This window comes from Callorhinchus milii, unplaced genomic scaffold (assembly GCF_018977255.1).
Source record: "Callorhinchus milii isolate IMCB2004 unplaced genomic scaffold, IMCB_Cmil_1.0 Scaffold14, whole genome shotgun sequence".
In the NCBI taxonomy this organism is placed as follows: Eukaryota; Metazoa; Chordata; class Chondrichthyes; order Chimaeriformes; family Callorhinchidae; genus Callorhinchus; species Callorhinchus milii.
In genome coordinates this window covers 311,889-333,006 of record NW_024704755.1, presented here as the reverse complement: position 1 = coordinate 333,006, position 21,118 = coordinate 311,889, and the positions used below count along the sequence as shown (strand labels likewise).

Here is a 21,118-nt window from a genome sequence, read left to right as displayed (position 1 = left end):
TGGGTGGTGGTGAGGGAGCGGTGGGTGTGAGGGAAGGTGGGTGGTGAGGGAGCGGTGGGCGGTGGTGGGGGAGCGGTGGGTGGGGGTGGGAGAGGTGAGTGGGGATGTGGGGAGCGATGGAAGTGCGTGGGGGTTTCATTGGTGGAGCTGAGTTAGTCTCCTTTTGGATTTCAGTGGGATCAAACTCTGCGGTGTTGCATTACGGACATGCCAGCGCTCCAAATGACAAGACCATTTTGGATGGAGACCTGTGGTAAGTGGGGCTCGCTCCCATGGCCTCGCTGACACAGCCTGCCCTCCTGTACATCACTGGCTGTGCTTCAAGTGCCAGGCAATGAGTTGGCAGAGGGTTTCGTATGGCTTTATTTAGCACCTTTCACTTCGGGAGGACGCCCCAAGGGGGCTGAGCTCTGTGGAATGGGCCACTGATCCTGGCCTGTTGCTGTGGATTTCTGCCCAGGAACCATGCTGTAGGGGAGGGGGAAGCCCCTGTCCGGGGTAGGAGGTTGGGTATTGAGACATAAAATGGTTTCAGTTCCTCCAGTAACCACAAGGTGTCAGTGTGGTGATAACCCACAATGGCCTCACCACAGCTCTTTCTGAATCGGATTGATATTCACTCACTTTTTCACACTGAAAAGGGTGAAATGAAATGATGGCACAGAACTCACCAGTAACGTGGCTGTTGGTGGTGCACAGGCGCACATGTCTACCTGTGTATGTGTGTGTCTCCCTGTGGATGTGTGCACATGTGTCTGCCTGGGGGTTGTCAGGTGCTGACAGCATCACCATCCATGGTGCACACTCCACCTTACTAAGCCAGTCCAGTGTCTTGGCAGCTTGTTTGACCCTCAACTATCCTTTCTACCCCACATCCGTGCAGTGACCCGTTCTGCTTTCCCCACCTCACCCAGTTCCGCCACTGTCTCACACCGCAGGCCGTCAAGACCCTCATACACTCATTCATAACATCAAGACTCGACTACGCAAACTCCTTGCTTGTCGCCTCCCAACTTTTCCTTCCATAGGCTGCAGATCATACAGAACTCTGCAGCCCATGTCCTCTCCCGCACCAGGCTCTGTGCCCCTATCACCCCCATCCTCACCTGATTACACTGGCTTCCCATCACACAGAAGATACAGTTCAAGATCGTGGTCCTCACCATGACCTTGCTCCCCCCTACCTCTGTGATCTCCTAACCCCTACCATCCTGCTCGCTCCCTCCGCTCAACGGGCTCCAACCTGCTTCACGTCCCGCCTCGCTCACCCCACTATTGGCAGGCGGACCTTCTGCCACTCTGTCCCGCCCTCTGGAACTCCATCCCGCAGGGCTTCCATCTCACTCCCCCACCTTGGGATGTCCTCCTGACATGAAAGACGATATACAAATGTAATTTTATTGTTGTTGCCTTTGTGTGTGTCTGCCTGTTTGCAAATCTGCTGTGTGTGTGTATGCCTGCATGTGTGCCGTCTGCCTGTGTGTGTGTATATATATATATATTGTGTGAGAGCTCAGTGCTGAGCGGGTAAATGATGATGTACCAATCTGTTTGTTCACTTTCAGCCTGTTTGACATGGGCGGGGAGTATTATTGCTACGGCTCTGACATCACCTGCACATTTCCCGCTAACGGCCAGTTCACCGCTGACCAGCGTGCCATCTACGAGGCGGTGCTGAGGTCATCGCGCGCTGTGATGCAAGCCGTGCGCCCTGGTAAGCAGGTCACCAAGGGCCACATCGTGTGAAGCTGAGCCTCCACACTCTTGTGCAGAAGTGATTGTGAGTTCAGGTGTACAAGCAAGTAAGTGTGTGGTTTCTAGTATACCCTTACTCCCACACTTATTCGCTTGCACGCACGTGTGTGTGAGCCTGTGCACAGTGTGTGTGTTACCATGCTTGCTGCGGGAAAGGCGAGCTAGCGATTGAGAATCCAGACTGAAGGTTAGTGTCTGTGACCTTGTGCTGGGCAGGGTAACGGGGTCAGCACTGGGCAGACGGCGCTGGCACTGGGGCCAATAGTGAGAGCAGGAGCGAGCAGACCTTGCTATCAGATTATTGTCTGTAACCTAATAGCCACAGCTCACTGTTTGCTCAGCTTATCAGGAAGCCTGGTGTACGTGTAAAATGGCCTCTGTACTGAAGGTCTCCCACCTCTCCTCCCCCCACCACGTACGCACATCAACATGGCTCCAACTAATCCTCCAAGCTAAAGCTCTCATGGGTGAACCTTTGCTTAGGCAATAGGAATTGTGCCAGTGGTTTGTGAACGCTCGGGTGTCTCTGTGGCTTAGCTTTTGCCAGCGTGTGATTAAACTCTCTGGGATTGAGTTGAGCAGTGCCTCCGGGGAAAGCCCAGATAGACGGGAAATGTGCCGCTCTCAGTGCTTTGGTTTGGAGACACTTAAGCACGGTGTCAGACTCTAGCTGATCAAAAAAAATTCAGAGGAGGCTTCTGTTCTCCCTTCAATGAAACTAAACAGGTGCATATTTCCCGGTAGTTACTGGCAGCTCAGTGTGTGAGATAGGAACCACAGTGAGGAGGAGGACAGATAAGTTAGCTACAGCACAGGTTAGAGACAGTGTAATACTCCCTCTACACTGTGCGTCCACACTCCCAGGTCAGGGTTAGAGACACAGTAAAGCTCCCTCTACACTGTGCGTCCACACTCCCAGGTCAGGGTTAGAGACACAGTAAAGCTCCCTCTACACTGTCCGGCCACACTCCCAGGTCAGGGTTAGAGACACAGTAAAGCTCCCTCTACACTGTCCGGCCACACTCCCAGGTCAGCATGATGCACAACATGAGCTCTGTTCAGCAAACACACTTGGAGAGCTTGGCTTTTCTCCGCTAAGAATGAATATTTTCTGCCCTTCATTAAACAAACATTTGAATTTGGAGACTGGGAGTGTTTATAAATAGGACACAGCCTGCTCCAGTTCTGCTATGTGATTGAGTGGCTTCTGCTTGTGAGTTATTCGCTCAGCCTCGTTGGCTGAGTTATTTATGGCCGGCTGCTGGCCAGGATGTAAGCTGCAGATGAACACGTGTGGGGCTGGTGCCTGGGACCCAGCTCTCGCTCTGCTCGGTCGCGCAGAGTCTCTTGCTCACCGAAGACCTTCAGTAAGTGAGTGCTCAGCTTGCTGATTGGCTCAGGCCCCAGCTGGCAGCAGTGCGGAGCAGAGCAGACACATCATCAGCAGATTTGTGTGTGGACGGCTTCACCAGGGCCAGCGAGCAAAGTCCAAGGCCAGCGTAATGTAGCTTTGTATACTGTAGCTGTCACCAACATGTAATCAGTACACAAATTGGCTTTCCAGCATGATCGTGTGTGTGTGTAAAACTGACACGTTGTCAGAAGGACACGAGAGTTCACAAATTGAGACAATAGCCATAAGATGTAAGTTCCCCACAAGACTTTAAATATAAGGCTCTTGAACCAGAACAGCACATCTGGCTCCCCAGTCACTCGTGTTTCAGACATGTTTCACTCCCAACTTCCGGGGCCTCAGTCAGTCAGGAATGATCGGAATTCCAGTGGGGAAGAGAGGCACAGAGGCATCTTTCTGTACATTCCAATGTTTATTTGAATGAGGATGCATATTCTTTATAAAACCATTTCTTAGCGTAGCCCCAATCCTCTGTTTGTGTAGAATCAGTCGCTGACTGAAGGGGTTCAGCTCTGCATGGGCCTTTTTCATGCCTTGTTCACACAGACACGTCCCCTTGCGACAATGGGGCTGAGAGTAATGGAAAAGTGTAATGAAATTAACTATTAGAAACTGATTGAAAGATAGACTGTATGAGAATAAGGAGGGTAGAGAGGTAGATCCTGTCTGAATAACCTGGTGGATTTTTTTTTGAGGCAATGACATTTTAACGACACTTCTCTTTGACCGAGCCTTCAGCTCCCCTCGACTCTCTTCCCCCTCCTCGCTCCCTCCCTTCCCTCCCCCTGACCATTTCCTCGCTCCCTCCCTTCCCTCACCCTGACCATTTCCCCCCTGCTCGGGTCATGACCCAACTGTGCAGCGCCTTGGGACGTCCTCCTGACGTGAAAGGCGCTTTATAAATGGAATCTTGTTGTTGTTGTTGTTTAAGTGCTTTGAGATGGTTTGAGATGATTCAATGCTGTAGGTGTTGTATCAAATAATCAAATGCAGTTTGACTGAGAAACCATTTGAGAATGTACCTAGACTCCCATAGCTCAGCATGAGAGACTCCTGTCAGTGAGACTTACAGGGTGAGACTTGACTGTGGATTAGTAACTGGCTCGAGGGAATACGCTATAGTAATTGTAAGAGGAATTAGGTTGAAATAGGAGGTGTTGTGTGTGTAGAGGTGGGAAGGGGGGCTCTGGATCAAAATTTCCTGTTTCTAGCTCCTAAATGACTTGGATTTGCAGGACTTGGGCAGTTGACACTTGTCCACTCAAGGCACCTTCACAACGATCAATAATTAACCCTTGAGTTTATTATTATGCCTCATAGTGTCAAAACGTCTCAAAGTGCTTGATAGGAATTACAGTAAAGTGTCGTGAGTGTAGTTGAACTCAACAGCCATGAAGTGAAAGAGCGATTTACTTGTAGGATTGTTGTCCAGGGTACTGAGTGGCACTGATCCCAGGGCGGGCATCACAGACCCTGAGCTGGGCAGGGACCGGGGCAAGCCTAGTTAACAGCATATTTAGTGATCAGTCCTGTATGTACTGAAGCACGTCTCCTGGGGGGTGTATGGGTTATATTTTAACAACCAGCCCACCAATAAAGCACCCACAAGGTCAGCTCACCGCTCCCAGACGACGGAAGCAGATATGTGGGGTTACTGTGTAACTGAAGTATTTATCATTGGTGATAGTGTTAGAGGCACAGTTGCCAGTATAATTCACAACCTGCAATGAGTGCCTCGTAGGCCAGACACTGGTCGCTGGGGGCAGTCACAGACATTTGGTGAGGGCTGATAGTTACACTGAACAGAATGGATATAAGCCAACAGTAACATTGGTAGAGCTGGCTAGCCTGGGCCTTGGGGTTCTTTGTGCTATTTATTTTGGGGGAGGAGGGATGGAATTAATTTTCTTTGATAGCCTCACCCATCAGCTGGAATTATTCATAAACTACACTGTTCTTTTCTTTGTTTCCCACTTATACCGGGCTGCTGTTAAGACTGCCGTTGACCTGAGGTGTTGAGCTCTGTGAGACCAGTTTGGCTGTACCTTTGCCTACCTGATCGAAGGAGAGGAAGGACAGGTTTGGAGAATCACATTCATGTGATCAAAACAAGATGGAGGCATTGCAGGGACAGCCTGCTCCTGGCTCACATTCCAAAACCAGGCCGGGCCTCCTGCAAATACACAGCCCTGTGAAGCTCCTTCCACATCACCCAGAGAATTAATGACATAAAGTCCATCAAATCCAGCTCTCAGCATATGGATTTCTCTGTAAACTGGACATGAGATTTAAATAGTTTTCTTGTAATGTTGTTTGTGATGAAGTGATGAATGCCAGCACTTTGGGACGTCCTCCCAACGTGAAAGGCGCTCTATAAATATAATTTTGTTGTTGTTGTTCACCCTTTCAGGGTCCAAGGCCTCTCTCTGCCAACCTTACCCTTGGAAAGCTGCAGCTTTCCAGCGCTCAGAGTAAGTAGACTTGGTTCATATTGTATTTTAAAGCTATTGGCTTTTGTGCTTCACCCTAGAAACATGTAACTAGGGCAGGAACTCTCCCATTGTATCTCAATGGAACCAGCTCCCACCCCACCTCTAATGTGGTTGAGTTGAATTTTGAATTAAGGAATTTCCAGCAAAACCTGTATAACCAGTGAAGTGATGAATCTAGTTTGAGTCCCGCTATCTCTACCTCTTTCTGGTGGTTTTAGTGCTGGTAGCTAGAGCTACAGTGTTAGCTAAACACCCACATTGCTGCCAATCAGCTCTGCTCAGCTTAAACCCTTCCAGTAACAGCAACCGGAGGAGGCCATTCAGCCATTAAAATGGTTCTGCCGGTTTATCAGATTGTGACAAATCTTTTAATCCCATTTTCTCATCTTTATTCCCATATCCCTTAATCCATTTTACTTCCCAAAATCAGTCTCTCTTCATTTTAAACATGCTAATTGATTGTGCCAATATGACCCAGTGCGTTCCCCTGTATGTGAAGAAAGCCCCATTCCCAGTCCTCTGCTCCCAGCAGTTATGAAATGAGCTGTGATAGTTGCTGTGAGCAGTGTGAAGAATGTCCTGTCTGACAGTGTGTGTATGTGTGTGCACGCCAGCACACAGCATTGGTGCTCTTCATTGAACTATTCCTCTCACTAAATATTTACATTCTAGACATTTGACGTCTGTGGTTCGACCCTGTGCAATAGCGTATCTGATATCAGCCGCTTGCTGTCCAAGGGGCCGGCTGCTGACTTTCATATCTTTCCTTTCTCCTGAAATTTGTCTTAAGTGAAGCTCACTATTTCTATTATTCAACTAAAAACACTGAATTAAGTCTTTGTAAAGTACGTGTGAAATAATCACTCAACCCAGAGGAGCCTCTCCCGTAGAGAAAGAGTTTTCATTGATCTTTATTGATCTGCCCATCACTAGCAATCAGAGCATTGAAACCATAAGCAATCAGGAGAGATGGGATTCTTGTTGCTATCCAAGTCTGTCCAGCACCAGGTGGGAGCTGGGGTGAGAGCTGGCACTAATGTGTGACACTGGGAGCCGTACTGTGAGGCTTTCTGGGAGTTGACTCTCGCTGGGTTTTGAGTCCGTAGGAGCGGGAAAAGGGGGAATGTAACTGTGGAGACTTTGCCTTGAACTGCTTTGTAACAAGAATTATTTCTAACTTTTTGTTCAAATTCCTGACCTGACCTTTGCTTGTGTTGTGCCAAGGGTGGCCTGGCCTGACATGCACGCCTGGCTGACAGAGTTCATCTGGAGGAGCTGACAAAGATTGGTATCCTGCAGGCAGTGAGAACATGATGAAAGTTCACCTGGGCGCAGTGTTCATGCCCCATGGCCTGGCCACTTCTTGGGATGTGATGTTCACGATGTGGGCGGATACCCTGAGGTGAGTCAGGGTCAAACAGGGAAACTCCCAGCTTTCACTTCACCCTCTGCCCCTCGCGCTCTGGGCCTTTACCCCTGCAACAGGCAGCGAACAGACATATCAGCAAATCCCCTCACACACACTTGCACACACTCGGGCAAAACTAGAATGGTGCCTCTGCTACCTTTTAGACAGGACTTGTTTGTGGGCGGTGATGAGAGACCCATGTCTCGCTCTGCTCTGTGTATGTCTCACAGTTCAGTGTGTGCGTGTCTCTCGCAGCTCAGAGGGAGTCTGGGATCAGGTGATTCTGAGCCACTCACTGACTTAGGCCAAACTGATGTGTCTGTTAACAAGTGACCCGACCACAGACCATATTCTTTCTCTATTGAAACCCAGCAGCGTTATAAAAGCTAGTTGAGAATCTTGGTTTACAGTTACAGTTATAGTTACAGCCCCCCCCTTAGTTAGGTCACAATGACCTCACACATACATGTATTTTCTTGCTCTGGGCTATTCTGCAGTCAGCCTCCCCCCCCCACACCCCCCCAAGGAAATTGGGACCGAGGCCTGCTTTTGTACTCAGAATCTGATGCTGCCTCAGGTCTGGATTGAGTCCGTCCAAAGGATTCGAACACCAGGTCCGCACACAGAGGCAATCTCAGCCCCAATGCCTGTGCTGTGTTTGAGTCCAGGTCACACAGGTGCAAGGACAGTGTGTGCCTCTTGCTCAGCACATCCCACGCCCAGGATTCCACACAGTTATTCAGACTTTGGATCCAGCTGCTATTTGTGAGGGAATATTGGTAACCTGGTTTCTGCCCCGTTAGCTGTTTGGCTTCATCTCTTCGCAGGACTCACTCCAGTTATATGCACATTTATCCTTTTATCTCTCAATTGCACATTCTATACATACCACCTGATTTACTCTCTGCTCTTGGGACAGATAATACCACATTACACCCTTGGGCCCAATCCTCTCCTCGGATCATGCCCCCACCCCCCGCAGAGCGTGCTTGCCCCTTGTATGAGGTGATGGTTGTGACGTGTCCTGTGCTCAGGTGTGGATCGCATTGAGGAGCCGGGGCTCGGAGCCTGCGTACAGCCCGGGTCCTGCTAGAGGGGATGGTGCTGACCATAGAGCCTGGCATCTACTTCATCCAACACTTACTGGACCCGGCGCTGGCTGACCCCGCCCAGGCCTGCTTCATCAACGCAGACATCCTCGGCCGCTTCAGAGGCTTCGGCGGGGTGAGTGAGTCACAACCTGCGCTGAGACGCTGCTCTATAATAATAATAATCCTGTATTTGATATAGAACTTTGCTGCTGTTATGCTGTTGTACCAATATGTTGGGAGTCTCGCCATCAACAGCACCTTTTAATACTGAAACTTGTGAAGAAAAGTACAAGATGCTCCAGTAAATCTGCGGGGAGGGTACAGTGCATGTCACTGTGTAGCCTGAGTTTCTTACTGTCCTGTACAGTGGAGAGGGCAGGAGAGACCTGTCCATTAAGTGCAAATGCCCTGTGTTCTGCTGCTGCCTCATTTACTTAGATAGGAGTTTATTGAACATTTTGTGACTTGTTACAGTTCTCTGATAAGATAGTGATTCATAAAAGCAGAGCCTGAGGTGTGTAATATATCACCTATTGATTTAGGTTTGGCTCAGACAGATCACCAACAGCAGTTGGGGTTAACCCCTTCCTGCCCACCCCAACGTATGAAAACTGCGAAATGTGATAATCACTGGAACATTCTGCTTCTGGTGATGCCCCAGTCTATAACATAATCAAATGCAAGGATTATTATTATTAAAGTCTAGTGAGGCTGATAATCTGCAGGACTTCAGTAAGTGGTTTTGAATCCATGTTGTGAATAGAAGCATGTCACCAGGAGTGGAGTGGTTCACGATGTGATGATCATATCACACATCGCATTATTCACCCTGATTCTTAAGCCAAGTCTGTGTTTGGTTGTTTGAGGATTTTTCCCTTACACCAGGTGCGAATTGAGGATGACATCGCAGTGACCACCAATGGCATGGAGCTGCTGACCTGTGTCCCGCGGAGCGTGGAGGAGGTGGAGGCGCTGATGGCAGAGGGCGCTGGCTCAGCCAAATCCTTTGAACCCTTGGACAGTCAGTAGTTCCCAGGCCGACAAGTGCCTGAGCACGTTACCTGACTGTGCTGTCACAATGTCATGTCCGTCCATGATTCAAAGCATGGAATTCAAATCAAGCTTCACGCTTGTGTGTGTGTGTGAGGCTCACACGTGTTAATCTATCAAATTGATGATATTAACATTAATGATATAAAATCCAAGAGAACGAATCAAACAACACAAGGATACTGAGCTCCAAGACCCTCACTGGTGAGAAAGGTGTGAATTCACACTGAGATTTGGGGGAGAGGCAGTACATGGAGAGGGATAGCCAGGCCTGCACGCCCAGTGCTAGCCCCCCCCGTCCCCCCCACACCCCGGGGGGCCAGGAAACACGAGGATCAGCTAAAAGCAGCTTCCCAATTTCAGCTCCTGGGCCCAACTACCTCATCTGCCTCGCTTTCCCACCACAAGAAATATTTCCACAAATTATGTTGCAAGAATCTATTTTTAAAATCACATAAATTCTCTTTTGTATCTGCTTCATCTAATAAAACCTGACTATCTGCAACTTTGGCTTGGTGGTTTGAGCTAGAGCAGATTGTTCTGCTGGAGGCACAGCCTGTCACTGCCACTCACTGTCTGTGTCAGTGCCACACCTTCACTATGGCACTGGCTGTGCTGTTGTTGGCAAGGGCTGTATTGTATTACAGTCACTGCCCTTTCCTGCCAAGTGAGGAAGCATAGACAAAGGGCAGCATTTTAACTGTGTGGCACTCAATCAGGTCCCTCCCCTCAAGACTGAACCTTATCTGAGGGCAGGAGTGTGAGGGTCCAGTGTGGCTTGTGACCAGGGTTCTTATCTAACTCAAAACCTTCTGCCTCTCGAGGTTTAGTCTTTAGAACTGATGAGGTTTCTGATTTTATTGCAGTTAATGTGTCCCGGAGTATTTGGGGGTACGTAATCTGTAACTACGGTTATTTGAGGTGAAAGCAGTGGCCCCTCAGCGCTCCACCTCACCGTTCACCCTCCACTGTCTGTGTAATCTGTGTAAGTGAAGTCTCAGAGCCATGTAGGTGATATGTATGGTTCAGATCCTCCTATTAGCTTGGCTGTGTGAAATAGTGAAACTATTGAACATGAAGTGCTGGCCATACAGTGAAGTGATTGTGGAAGCTGAGCATTTGGGAATAGGTGACTTTCTGGCACTTGCTGTTAGGGTAAGTGACAGCCTTTCCTGGGCTCAGATAGAAGAGCAAAGCTGAGAAATCTCTAGCTGATCAAAGCCTGTCCCGCCTATTGGTGTGTTGGGTGATCTTGACATCTCTAGCCAGCAGGGAGAAAGGCCAGGAATTTGGGGTCCCCAGAAAGAAGTAAAAGTAGGATGGGATTGGAGTGAGTGGAGGCGGCTGTAAAGGAATGTTGGTGTGTCCTGACTTGCTGGAGTACTGATGGGTAAACAGCTCAGCTACTGATGCCTGCCCCGCACTCTGAATGCAGGGATGGTTAAGATCGTACTCTATCTCAGCCTTGGCTGGGGTTTGTGTGAATTTCCTTACGAATTCTTGAAGTACAGAATGCAGTCTGAGTGGGTGAAACTGCTTCTTTTCCATGTTATTATCTGGATGGCAGGTCCCACAAGTCTGCTGCTGTCCCGAGTCATATTCACACAGAAACACTCCTTAAAAGAATTAACATTTTAATCTCCAGGCTTATGGCAGGAAAGACTGCAGCTATTTGCACAGCAAGGAGCGTACAGCACACAACACAAGACTGTAAAGAGAATTAAATTGTTCGCATTTCAGTATTAATCTCTTATTATTAAAAAGGTTCTGTCCTGCCCTCACAGGTGACTCCTAACGTGGAGGCATTCACACAATCAAGTAAGTGCTTAGGCAATGGATGATATTTAGAACAACCCATGAAAGGAGCCCATTCTAATTTACGGGGGTGGAGAAGCCGACTTTAATAAATACATTTATATCGTTTGTAGTATTGCCCATACTCATGCAAGCCTGTCTGTAGTGATAGGTCTTGCAGACTAGAGACCAGGGAGCAAAACTGGGTCATGGCAACAATCTCCTGTACCTGTCACTATGGCTCTTGGCTGCTCTCCTGAAGGCTAACACTTCCTCGTGGGAAGGCTCGAGTGAAGGTTGGAGAGAAACTGACCAAATTAATGCCTCCAAGTCTTTATTGCTGCATGTTGCCCATGAATGCCCTTGCCAATGCCTCTACTCAGCTAATGCCCCTCTATTCGGCCTGACCGCTGAATGCCTCGGGTCGCCTCAAACTCCTCAAGGTAAGAAAGTCATTGGTTACCTCCCTGTGCACAGGGCTGGGAAGGAAAGGCCATTACCCCAGTTTAGTGTCATTAAGAATCGCAAATTCCCAGTTTACACTGATGCTCCTTCCCCAGATATCACTGCTGCCCCTGAACCTTCACCACACTTTGGGTAAGATGTGCAACACTCTCTAGGTTTCTCAAACTGGAAATGGAATACTCACTAAGCAAAAACAAGATTTTCCCCTTTTAAAAAGTAACAAAAGGACATTTACAGAGTTTCTCCCAATATCAGAGAAATTAAAACAAACACTTAAACATGAAGCAACACATTTCTCGCCAGTTAATCCTCCCTCCCACCATTCTTATACATACATTACCTTATTCTAAACATTAAACAACTCTCTCGATCATGGCTAATAAAGGGCACTTGTTTACAAAATCCAACTCTACAAAATGATCTTGGTGTTCACCTTTCATTCCAGCACAAATATCAGCGCATGTTACAGCATTTTAACCCTTTAAGTCTCTGATAGCAAGCTATCCTCCAGTTTTCTCACTGAAACCCTTGCTCTGTGGGTCTCCTGTTGAGGAGCGTGCACTGCTTAACAACCAGACAATCTGAGTGCACAATGATGCTAGTTCAATGCACTATATACAGGTAAATGATCAGCACCAAAGTTCATCGAATTTCCAGGCTCGTCTTTAGCCTCTGCTGCTATTACCACAGCGAAGACCATGACGGTAGGGTTGTGATGACACCACATGCTCAGTACCTCTAGCTCTTCATATACGTAAAATGTCCCTTTTCCGTAAGCAATTTGTCTAAGTGGAGTTAATGTAAAAACGGCAGAGGCTTGGAATGCCTCCAGTCAATGACCATTTCAAGCCTCCAGACTAAATTATAAAAGACAGCATATAAAAGGCCATCACACCCAGAACATCCCACATACAGATTGCCACACAGTGTTTAATGAGCACGCAAGGGACGAGATGGATTGCTATTGTGCCAACACTGAGCCCTGTTTACTTGAAGCTGCTCTCTGCAACAAAGACAGAACCATGTGCAGACTCACAGTGGAAGCAGCACCCCCCAGCCCACGCCCCGAGAAAGCTTTAAAAATAGTGTGAAATTACTAAACATTATTTCTTGTTAAAAATGTTCTGAAACAGCTGACACACACAAGCTCACAAGCACACACTCAGCCCTACAAACACACAGGACAATGTGAGTTGATCTCAAAGAGTTGCAATAAGTGAATGATTTCTTGCTGCTACAGGACCTGACCCCTGCAGAACAGACACAGCCAGGGGTAAGGGAAGTGATCAGGAAGCTCGCTGCTCCTGGCATAGCCCGGAGCTCAGGGTGTACATCCAGAGTATTAAACTTTGGGTTTTTAATGGAGATACTTACAAGGTCTGAGAGCGCCAAGCCAACTAGTTATTTCCCTAGCTTCTTGCACTGTTACTGCAGCAATTCTGCCGTTTCTGAAAGAATGAATTTTGGCCCAACGTTAGGATAATAAACATATTGAGGGATATCTGGTAGCCAGAGGGTAACGCACTACGCCTGGGCTGGCTTGAGCCTTCAATTCCAAATGTCAGAACATGGCCTGTGCCATGGCACATGCCAGCATCTCCCCTGCCCTAAGGCACAGCTTTGGAATTGAACACTATTAGTGGCGACATTGCAAAGTTAGTTATTTCTACCATTAACTGGGCAAAGACAATGATGACTCGATAACCAACCCGACATCAGAATGCCTGCCACATAGCTGCTAAACAGTCATAGGGGGCTAATGTCAGCCTGGCGCAGTGGGAGTGCATTCATGTGCGTTCAAGTCCCACACCAGGACTTGCAATCACATAATCTAAGATGATACTCCAATGCTGGGGATGTACTGCATTTTCGGAGGTGAATTCCTTCGAATGAGACGTTAAACCAAGGTCCTGTTTGCCTGTTCAGGTGGACGTTAAAGATCTGATGTTACTATTCAAAAAGAGAAGGGAATTTCCCAGTGTCCTGGCCAACAATCTCACAAAGAAAATTAGTCACTCACTTCACAGCTGTTTGTGGGACACTGTCGTACACAAACTTACTGTTGTGTTTTGCCCACAAAGCACAGAGTCTAAACCACTTTAAAGTATATCCTGTGAAGCACTTTGAGAGGTCTCAGTGCTGTGATAAGGGTCTATATCAAATGTAAAACTGTGTTTGGTGCTGTCACATCATGCACAATGCATTACATTTTGCTGAAAGTGTTCAGTGCTGCCACGTCATGTACCCTACACAATGCATTATGTAGGTGACATGTCTTTAACCATCGTCTGTCACTGATGGCCAGCACAAAGCATTTCATTCCGAGATCCACTCCCACCTTAGCACTCAAAATATTTCAATTCTTTCACAACTACACATAAAAATATTAAATTAAATTAAGGAATAGACAATTTAAAAGCAAAAACCCTTTCTGCAAAAGTTTTTCTCCTCAACATTAGATGCTGGTGCATTCGTCACCTTTTACCCCATCCCCCACACCTTGTCCTTGCTATGTTACTGCCCCATGTTACTGGGTTCGTGCCCAGCGTTGCGGCTTTCAGTGAATCCGTGTGCATGTTCCAGAAATAAGTCCTTCAGGACGCTCAGCTCTTTACTCAGCAGTTTGATTTTTGCTTCCAATCGTTCATTCTCTTCCTTCAGCTCGGTGACTCTCTGCTGTGTGTCCTGGGCTTTCTGCTTGCTCTTTAAGCGGCTCTTCCTGACCGCCAGGTTGTTACGTTCACGGCGCTGTCGGTACTCGACACTCTCCTTGCTGGACCCCTCCTGTTTCTTGGGTTGTTTGCTGGGAGCCATGGCTTTGCCTCTGCTCGAGGAGGTGACCGGCACGAGCTGCGAGGGGACCTGCCCCCCACTGCTGAGATGCTGCGCCTCCGCACTCACTCCATTCGACTCCAAATTCTTTCTGGGTTGAGTACAGATGACAGACTGCTTGCTCATTGAGATTCACAACCCCTTGTACTCTGGATTCTTGTCGCAAAGCACAGCAAACCAGAAATAGCACGTGTGACAAAGGTGTAAAGAAGCTCAGGAGGCGGTGAAATGCTGGCCCGTGCCACCTGGGAAGAGAGTCAGATAACAGGCGTGATTGTACAGGCAGCGCTCAGTGAGCAACATGCTGGCAAGCCTGACATGGGAAGAACTGCCCCTCAACAACAACAAGACAACATTTGTATAGTGCCTTTCACATCGGGAGGACTTGCCAAGGCGCTGGACAGAGTACAGCATTTCAGTCCCGAGCTGGGGTTGGGGAGGTAAGGGAGGGGAGGGGAGGTGGCTGATGGCATGGTTGAAGAGGAGGGTCTTGAGGCGGGACTTGAAGGAGGCTAAGGAGGGGGCGAGGCAGAGTGACTGGGGGATGGAATTCCAGAGGTTGGGGGCAGAGTGGCTAAAGGCTCTCCCGCCAATGGTGGGGCGGGTGGGTCGGGGGACGTGGAGCAGCCAGAGCCGGCTGAGCGGAGGGAACGGGCGGGTTGATAGGGGGTTAGGAGGTCGCAGAGATAGGGTGGGGCGAGGCCATGGAGGGCTTTGACGTGAGGACCAGGATCTTGAACTGGATCCTCTGAAGGATAGGGAGCCAGTGGAGTCGGGCAAGAGTGGGGGAGATGGGGTCATGGAGTTTGGTGCGGGAGAGGACACGGGCTGCAGAGTTCTGGATTATCTGCAGCCTGTGGAGGGAGGAGTTGGGAAGGCCGACAAGCAGGGCGTTTGCATAGTCCAACCTGAAGGTGATGAAGACATGAACAAGAGTTTCAGCGGCCTGAGGGATTAGGTAGTGGCGGAGTTGGGTGATGTTACGGAGGTGAGGGAAGGCAGAGCGGGTCATGGCTTGAATGTGGGGGAGGAAAGACAGTTGAGGGTCAAACAAGACACCTAGGTTGCTGAATGGCTGGTGAGTTGTAGTGTGCAACCATGCAGGTTGATGTTGCCAGAGCCTGAGGTGCTGAGGCGCTGGCGCGAGCCAACCAGGAGGGCCTCAGTCTTGTTCACATTCAACTGTAGGAAATTTACCCTCATCCAGGACTTGATGTCCGACAGACAATCTGTCAGGACAGCAGTGGTCCTAGAGTTGAGGGTGGAGGCAGAAAGATAGAGTTGGGTGTCATCGGCATACATGTGGAAGTTGACTCCATGTCTGAGGATGATGTCACCAAGGGGGAACATGTAGATATTAAAGAGGAGAGGGCCAAGGACAGAGGCCTGGGGGACGCCAGATGTGACAGTGCGGGGGCTGGAGGAGAAACCGTTAGAGGCAACAAAGTGGAGATGGTGAGAGAGATAGGAATCGAACCAGGCAAGGGCAGATCTGTGAAGATTGAGTAAAACGGAGAGGCGGTGTATGAGGATGGAGTGTTCGATAGTGTTGAAAGCAGCAGAGGTCGAGGAGGACAAGGAGGCAGAGGGATCCCTGATCACATTCAGAATGTCATTAGTGACTTTGACCAGGGCTGTTTCCATGCTGTGGGCAGCGCGGAAGCCAGATTAGAGGGGTTCAAAGAGGGAATGGCGAGAGAGAAAGGAGCGGACCTGGGACGCGACGACTCGTTCCAGGACCTTGGAGAGGAATGGGAGATTAGAGATGGGGCGGCAGCTGGAGAGGAGGGATGGGTCCAGGAAAGGTTTTTTCTCAAGCCAGAGAAGCCAATAGAAAACTAACAACTCTGAATTCTGCTGGCAGTTAATAGTGGTATTGCCCAACATGAGATATCAGTAACACTCAGATAGGAAAGAGACCAGCCAATAAGTATCTCCTGTCACAGGGCCCATGTGTAAACAGCGGCTGAAGGTTGCGAGAAGATATAAGAGCAGATTGGAGTAGGGGCTGAAGGTTGGGAATCATTGGTAGTGGTATTGGAATTAGTATGACAGATACATTCAATTATCATTTAAAATAAAAAGATAAGCCAATTGTTTCAGAGAAAGGTAAAGCAAGCGAAAAAGAGAAGGAATGAAAGGTGTGGGACTCTTAAAAGAACCACGATGGGCTGAATGGCCTTCTGTGCTGTAAACTTCCATGGTTTTACAGAAAAAATATTGACAGACTGTTCAATCACCAAGCTCAATCCTGTTCTTCAACTTCAATTCTAACAGGTGGTCTACAGATAGTGATCAGGAGGGGAATAGTCACTTTCCCTTCCCCAACGTGAGAACAGGCCTCACCACTGCTCTGTGACTTTCTGCTGTGAGCTTGTGAGCTTGCAGTGATTATGTGGTTCAGTGTTGATGTTCGTATTAGCAGTTACCCTCCAACCAGACACCTGCAACTAACCAGACCCAAAATAGAGGACTACAAGGTTGCCATCGTGCAGTGTCAAGGCTGTAATCTCCTGGTGTATTAGATGATGGCTACACACTCCTTGAGCTGCATTCCAGCAGTTACGTCACCCAAGACCTTCAGTGAGATAGCCTCCAGTGATTCCCCAGGTACTCGTTCACAACAAGACAATCAGTCTCTAACTTTCTGACAAAGTTCTTGCCACATGATCCTTCCAGTTGCTATATTCACACTGAACATGGCACTCACTAGTAATCAACGGTTGAGTCCACACAAAGTAACCCTGAACATCCGTCAGGCCTCTCGAGTGAATGCAATTCACAAATCAAGGACAGAGCACACTAACAGTCAGTCACCACTGCCCCCTTCATAAAATGAACAAACATCTATAATAAACACAAGATACTGGCAAGTGGGTTCAAGGCACCGTATCTAGTATCACAGTTCATAGAACGTAGGTTTAAGATTACAGAAAAAATCTATATCCTATACTGAATTGGGTTGCCTGAAACTATTTAAAAGCTGTAATCTCATTTCAAGGCTCAAATGATCTCTGGATTTATTATTCTCTCTATAGGTAAAAAGAATCCAACTCAATCAGATTCCAACCTGTAACTCCCTCCTGCAATCCGCTATTTTATAACTAGGGTTAGTGAAAGTCAATATTTATCTTCAACAGATAAAATCAACATTTACTTTTAGGTAATTTTTTCAATTTTTATTAATATTTTGAAATACAAATTGGCCAACTTCCGGGTTGTCCGGAACATATATACTATGCAACTCACTGCTGGCAATCCATCATTCCACAGCTAACTATTTCTGGTGTAAATTGTTGCAGGGCTTCACATTCTCACACTGGTTTAAAGCATCACAATCCTGCAGTGAAGAAACCTAGTTATAGGGCAGGCAGCTTTATGTCTGATTTGCACAAGTATATCTCACTCACCTCGAACAGTTAAAGAATAATTCTAGGCAGATTAGAATCATCAAGAAAGGATAAGGAGAACGCTATTCAGTCCATCAAGTTCTGCCAGTTTATTAGATCATCGCAGATCCCAACTGATTTTACCTGTACACTTTTCTATCACTGGGTAATGAGTATTTCTATATAGATAGGAAGTGAGCACACACGTAGGTGATTTGAAGAGATTAATTCAGGCAACCAGTAGTTTTAATAATGGAGAAAAAATAAAACAGAACAGTCTGCCTCTAGCAGCAGCTCTTCTTGGATCATTGAAAAAATGTTACACATTTAATACAGCATCTATCAAATCAAAATATCTCAAAATGCTTCACATAGAATTGCTGTCAGGTATAATGGCTGTTTTTGCAACCAAATACAGCAGCCAAGTGGCATCAATCAAGGTCCCATACAGATCCATAAAGTAAATGACTGATATATCTAGACTTTTGAACGTAACATGTGGTGCATTATTTACAGGGCAGTGATTCAAAAGGATTTCTGGCCATATTTGAGGAAACACACCCTTCCCTTTTCAAATTCTGTTGTGGGATTGTTAAAGACCACCCATCAGAAGGCGGGTACTTCTGATATTGCGGCACTCCCCCCAATGCTGCACTGGAGCATCAACAACAACTACAATGCACACTTATATAGTGCCCTCCACTCAGGGTAGCATCTTAGAGCGCTTAGAGAATATCAACCTAACTGTAAGTCCCAAACTTGGGCTAGTGGTATTGGAATTAGTATGGGCTAACTCAAACCCACAACCTCCTGACCCAAAGGCTGGACACTGGGCCGGATTATACTACATGTAGAACCACTTTATTATGTACGGAGTGAGTGTCTGAGGGAGTGTATCAATGTGTGAGCATGACTGAGGGAGAGTATTAGTGTGTGAGGGTGAGTGAGTGTATGAGGGAGAGTGTAACGGTGTGTGAGGGAGAGTGTGCGAGGGTGAGTGAGTGTATGAGGGAGTGTATCAATGTGTGAGCGTGACTGAGGGAAAGTGTATTAGTGTGTGAGGGTGAGTGAGTGTATGAGGGAGAGTGTATCGGTGTGTGAGCGTGACTGAGGGAGAGTGTATCAGTGCATGAGGGTGAGCAAGTGTATGAGGCAGTGTGTGAGGGAGTGTATGAGGGAGAGTGTGTTTATGAGGGAATGTATCAGTATGTGAGGGAGAGTGTGTATGAGGGAGTGTATCAGTGTGTGAGGGAGAGTGTGTGCGTGCAGGAGAATGTATCAGTGTGTTAGTGGGTGTATGAGGGAATGTATCAGTGTGTCAGGGAGTGTGTGAGGCAAGAGTGTTTGTATGAGGGAGTGTGTGTGAGGGAGAGAGTGAGGGAGTGTGTGAGGGAGAGAGTGAGAGAGAGTGTGTGAGGGAGGGAGTGAGAGTGTGTGAGGGAGAGTGAGGGAGTGAGTGAGTGTGAGGGAGTGTGTGAGGGAGAGAGTGAGTGTGTGAGGGAGTGAGTATGTGAGAGAGTAAGTGAGGGAGAGTGTGAGGGAGGGAGGGAGAGTTTGAGGGAGTGAGTGAGGGAGAGCGTGAGGGAGTGAGTGAGGGAGAGAGTGAGGGAGTGAGTGAGGGAGAGTGAGAAAGAGGGAGAGTGAGGGAGAGTGAGGGAGGGAGAGAATGAGGGAGAGTGTGAGGGAGTGAGTGAGGGAGAGTGAGGAAGAGAGTGAGTGAGGAAGAGTGTGAGGGAGTGAGTGAGTGAGGGAGAGAGAGAGGGAGAGTGTGAGGGAGAGAGTGAGGGAGAGAGTGAGTGAGTGAGGGAGAGAGTGAGTGAGGGAGTGAGTGAGTGAGGGAGTGAGTGAGTGAGGGAGAGTGTGAGTGAGTGAGGGAGAGAGTGAGTGAGTGAGTGAGGGAGAGAGTGAGTGAGTGAGGGAGGGAGTGAGTGAGTGAGTGAGGGAGAGAGTGAGTGAGGGAGTGAGTGAGTGAGGGAGAGAGTATGTGGCGGGTGAGGGAGGCGGGTGGAGAGGGAGCCTGGGCCTAGGCCGGAGACCGGGCTCTCGCCGCCGGCCCCAAGGCGGCCCTGGAACCGCCTCTGTCTCCCCGCGGCGCTGCCGCAGCGGCTTTCACTTACAATCAAAGCCATTTTTTTACATGTATGTACACCCCCCCGGGCCAGGCCAGACCCCGCACCGAGCCTACCTGCCGTTCGGTTGTTGCTCGAACTTTCTGCCCCGGCTCCGGGCCCAGCTCCCGCCCACTGCCCATTAAACCAATCAGCGCGCTCTCTGCCACCATGACGTCATCATATCTCTGATTGACGGCTGAGTCATCCAATAGAGAGAATGGGACTCCGGGCCTCCACACACGACTTACAGGACCAATTACAGCCGAGTCTCGCAGCACTGGTCCCACCCTCTCCTTGACTGACAGCAATCCAGACCAATGAACGCGCGTCTGTCACGAAATGGACAGCTCGAACAGCCAATAGGCTGGCGATGGTGCTAATACTGGTGATTCCCAGTCCAGCTGTGAAGTGGAGTGACTGTGTGCTTTGTGGGCGAACGTGGCAGTAGTCGCACAGCAGCGTTATCCAAACAGTGGCAGCTATCTGGGGGATTGTTGGCCAATAAACTCCATTCTCTTGTCAATAGTGTCTCACAGTGCTACAAGATACACAGTCACTAAACTACTCATCCTGCGTCTTGTGTGACCCTCAACTATTCCTTCTATCCCACATCCCTGCCATGGCCCGCTTTCCCCCACCTCATCGCCCGGCTTCACCACTGTCTCACACCGCATACATGCCTCATACATGCATTCATAACATCGAGGCTTGACTACGCAAACTCCCTGCTTGTTGGCCTTCCCAACTCCTCTCTCCGTAGGCTGTAGATCATCCAGAACTCTGCAGCCCGTGTCCTCTCCCGCACCAGGCTCTGTGAACCTATCACCCCCATCCTCACCCGACCCCACTGGCTTCCCATCACATAGAGGATACAGTTCAAGATCCTGGTCCTCACCTTTAAAGCCCTCGATGGTCTTGCTCCCCCCTACCTCTGCGACCTCCTAATCCCTTACCAACCTGCCCGCTCCCTTTGCTCAGTGGCCTCTGGCCTGCTTCATGTCTCCGCCTCGCCTGCCCCACCATTGGGAGACGAGCCTTCAGCCTCTTTGCCCCCACCCTCTGGAATTCCATCCCTCAGTCCCTGCACCTCGCCCTTCCCTGGCCTCCTTCAAAACCTGTCTCAAGACCCTCCTCTTTGACTGTGCTTTTGATCACTCTCCTTCCCCTACTGCCCTCCACTCTTCCCAATCCCGACCTCCATCTCGGGCCTGAAACATTGACTCCAGCGCCTTGGGCCGTCTTCCAATGGGAAAGGTGCTATACAAATGTAATTTTGTTGTTGTTGTACCCAGTAAAAGCACTACAAGTTGCTACATA

At 48.6% G+C, this 21,118-nt stretch overlaps 1 protein-coding gene and 1 pseudogene across 2 annotated transcripts; one reads left to right on the top strand and one right to left on the bottom strand.

Moving 5' to 3' along the window:
• The first annotated feature begins 116 nt into the window (after window positions 1-116).
• LOC121850142 lies at window positions 117-9,715 on the top strand (annotated as a pseudogene). Its single transcript, XR_006085474.1, has 6 exons — window positions 117-253; window positions 1,566-1,718; window positions 6,886-7,063; window positions 7,659-7,683; window positions 8,124-8,293; window positions 9,046-9,715. The product of XR_006085474.1 is annotated as a xaa-Pro dipeptidase-like (transcript).
• A 3,873-nt stretch (window positions 9,716-13,588) lies between these two features.
• Window positions 13,589-19,936, bottom strand: cebpg (CCAAT enhancer binding protein gamma). The gene is made up of 2 exons (XM_007907912.2): window positions 19,876-19,936; window positions 13,589-14,546 (listed from the first exon to the last, which is right to left on the bottom strand). The coding sequence occupies exon 2, from the start codon at window positions 14,425-14,427 to the stop codon at window positions 13,984-13,986; it is 444 nt and encodes a 147-aa protein (XP_007906103.1). The 5' UTR covers window positions 14,428-14,546; window positions 19,876-19,936; the 3' UTR covers window positions 13,589-13,983.
• Between the last annotated feature and the right edge of the window lie 1,182 nt (window positions 19,937-21,118).